The 3053-nt window shown below is 46.2% G+C and overlaps 1 protein-coding gene across 1 annotated transcript; it reads right to left on the bottom strand.

The window, feature by feature from the left end:
- Positions 1–234: 234 nt before the first annotated feature.
- Positions 235–1442, bottom strand: GPR39 (G protein-coupled receptor 39). Its single transcript, XM_066323352.1, is given in 2 exon segments — positions 235–300; positions 303–1442. Coding segments are annotated over 2 exon segments (978 nt in total). The 5' UTR covers positions 1215–1442.
- Positions 1443–3053: the final 1611 nt, after the last annotated feature.

Genomic DNA, 3053 nt, shown 5'->3' with positions numbered 1-3053 from the left:
TTTATATCCAGGCAACTGTTGCCTATTGCTACCCCAAAGCTGCAACAGCCTGTCACCCATACTGCTGCATGTAGGCATGTAATAAAATCCAACAGAAATAGCAGACAGTAAATGGATTTTTCCTTCTTTTTCCCTCCCACCTGACAAAAAAGAACCAAAAACATACAGAAAACATCAGGCTTCTTGAAATGCATCAGCGCAACCAAAAGTATTATCCCTCGTTTCGTACCACTTTCAAACCCTTTGGGAGAGTTTAGTGAGATAAAAACAGAGGTTTCTGGGCTTTCTTCCCAAGTGGAAAGGGGGTAGGGGAGGGAGGGGAGGCAGAGTAGGACATGGCTCTTACCCAGGAATAAAGTGATCTGTCTCCTGGAGCTTTTGCCCTCCGAACTCTCACTTTTCCTTAGGTACTGCTTCTGATTCCTTAGTCCACCCTTCACTGCCACAGTCCCTTCCTTGTGCACCATCAGGGCTTTCATCATGCTGTGGCACATGAAGGTGACAGATCCCAGCACGATGATGTACACAGCAAAGGCGCTGAAGATGCTGCCTTGAAACAGAGGCCACCTGGAGGAGAGGTTGGTGCAGATGGTCATGTTGTGCTTCAGCTCAGGAATGTAGTGCCTGGGAGTAGGTTTGACACAGGAACTGCTTCTCTGGTAGCCCTCGATGGCCTCCAGGGGATATTCTGTGCCCATGGCAAAGAGCAGGGGCAGAGCCACGATGACAGATGTGCCCCAGACAAAGGCGATGAGCAGCTTCACCGTGCGGGGTCCGGACACAGCCTTGAACTTGAAGGGGTGGCAGATGGCCACGTACCTCTCAAAGCTGAGCGTGGCCACGTGCAGCACGGTGGCATAGCTGCAGGCTTCGAAGAGAAAGCAGTAGAGCTTGCAGGCAATGTTGCCATGGGGGGTGGAAAAGGGGCTCCAGATGGCACTGAAGAATTCCACGGGCATGCCCAGCAGGATGACCAGCAGGTCAGAGCAGGCCAGGCTCACCATGTGGTCAGTGACCTCCTTCTGCAGGTAGCCTTTCTTCTGCAGGATCCTGGTGACTTTGATGGTGATGCTGTTGCCCAAGAGGCCCGCAACAAAGATGCAGATATAGATTAAGGCCAAGGTGATCTTGACCCCCAGAGCCACCTCAAAGCCTGGGACATGGCTGTGGTCAATGAGATTAGAACAGTCTGAAGTGGGTGTCTCTGCTGCCATGAGCAGTCCCGGGGTGGAGGAGGTGCTCTCCTGCCCGCTCCGACTTTCAAGTTCACAGCAAACAGATCCTCCCTCACTTTGCCCCTCTCCCCAAACCACACATGTCCGAGCAGTCTGGTATAAGGAGTGTGTCTCAACCAGCCACACCTGTGGGGTTTGTTGGTTTGTGAGCAACAGCCTCTGAGTCAGTAAATTGAACAGGGAAGTGCTTCAGCTCTTACCTTTCTTTATAGCTTACTAAATCCACTCGAAATCCGCCTCTTGCTCTTTTTGGATTTTCCTCCTCCTTTCTCTATGGGGCGAAGCCTCTGTTCTTCAGCCCTTCATGGTGTGGACTGCTCTGCTTTCCACGCTCACCGTCTCCCCAGCAAGCAAAGCAGCTTTCGGTCCTGGCCCCAGCAGAAGGAAGTCAGAGTCTGTGTGGTGATACTACTCTGTTAACCATTAACCAAAATCTTGGCTATCCTTAGTCACTGGCAGCACAGCAGGTTACAAGAGAGGGAAAAAAAAATACCAACCTAATCCCTTCGTATCTAAAATCCACTTCCTGTCACAGGAAGAAGTGTTTCTCCTAAAGCTGTGGTTTGGTTGTCAGGCTGAATGTGTGAATGGTGCTGAAGAGAAAGTATCTCCTCATGAGTTTAACGTTCACTGGGCTTCAGATTTCACCACTGTATGTGCTATTGCCCACATGCTTCACTACTTCACATTTCCTCTTATGAAGACCTCAGCATCTGCACTGCTGTTTATGGAGCCTGTGCAGCCACAGACTGATTTACATCAACAGGAGGTTCTGGTTTTCAGCTGCTGCTGTTGAACTGGTAGCTTCTTAAAATAACTGGCTGCACTCTAAAGAGGCTTCTTAGAAGTTATAAAATGAGATGAAGTCTAGATTTAGACGCGTGGATTTTTTTTCCCTTCAAATTTCCATCTTCTCATGTTAGTTAACAGAAATAACGAAGTCAGTAATCCCAGTCATGCCAGTGCTTTCAAATTGTCTGAGTAGCGGGGATGCAAATGTTCTTCCCCCTCCTGTGTCTCACCCCAGGGGGAAAGAATTTAATGTGGTCTTTAGTTTTAGTTTCAAACCATAGCACTGAAAGCTCCCAAGGTAACCCCTGGAAACATTTAATTAGAGGGTGTGTATATGGATTAGGAAACCTTTAAATTACATTGCAAAAAGGCAGTACAGCTTTTGCAACTGTAATAGGGAGGGACCCAGTCCAGTGATGTGCTCCAGTACCAAATCTAAGAACAGTGGGTTCACAAAGTGATTTTTATTAACTAGACAAGCTCATGTGACACTTGCACTTCATGATGAAAGAGAAACATTAGGAAGTTGTTTTTAAGCAGTCTCCTCACATTCAGTGGTTATCACTGTACCTCAGCAGCCCAAGTACACCATGAACAAAAGATGCCCCAAACAGGATAATCAGCACCTGTTTCTGTGCATTATTTATGCACTTCTGTTTCAGAAAAATCACCTCAAACCTTGTGGAACTTCAAGCTGTGTAGTCCCAGTCATCTTTCCTTACGTTTGATAATTCACATTTGTTCTGCTCAGACAAGCTTTCTATTATTACCCCATTTCTTTCACTTAATTTTACTTTATAAAAGTGTGAACAAAGATTACATATGCATGACTGAATTGTGGAAATGAAGCTAATTAAAATTTGCTGCTTACCATTCAAAAGGGAAAAGGGAGAGAGAGAGAGAGCAAAAGAGAAGGCCCAATAGGATTAGATCTCCCCCTTTTTTTCCACACCAATTATAAAATGCAGAACACAATTTTACGTTTCCAATATTATCTTTAGAACATAGACAAAGTTTATTAAGTTT

The sequence above is a fragment of the Sylvia atricapilla genome, chromosome 7, assembly GCF_009819655.1.
Source record: "Sylvia atricapilla isolate bSylAtr1 chromosome 7, bSylAtr1.pri, whole genome shotgun sequence".
In the NCBI taxonomy this organism is placed as follows: domain Eukaryota; kingdom Metazoa; phylum Chordata; class Aves; order Passeriformes; family Sylviidae; genus Sylvia; species Sylvia atricapilla.
This window is presented reverse-complemented; position numbering and strand designations above follow the sequence as displayed.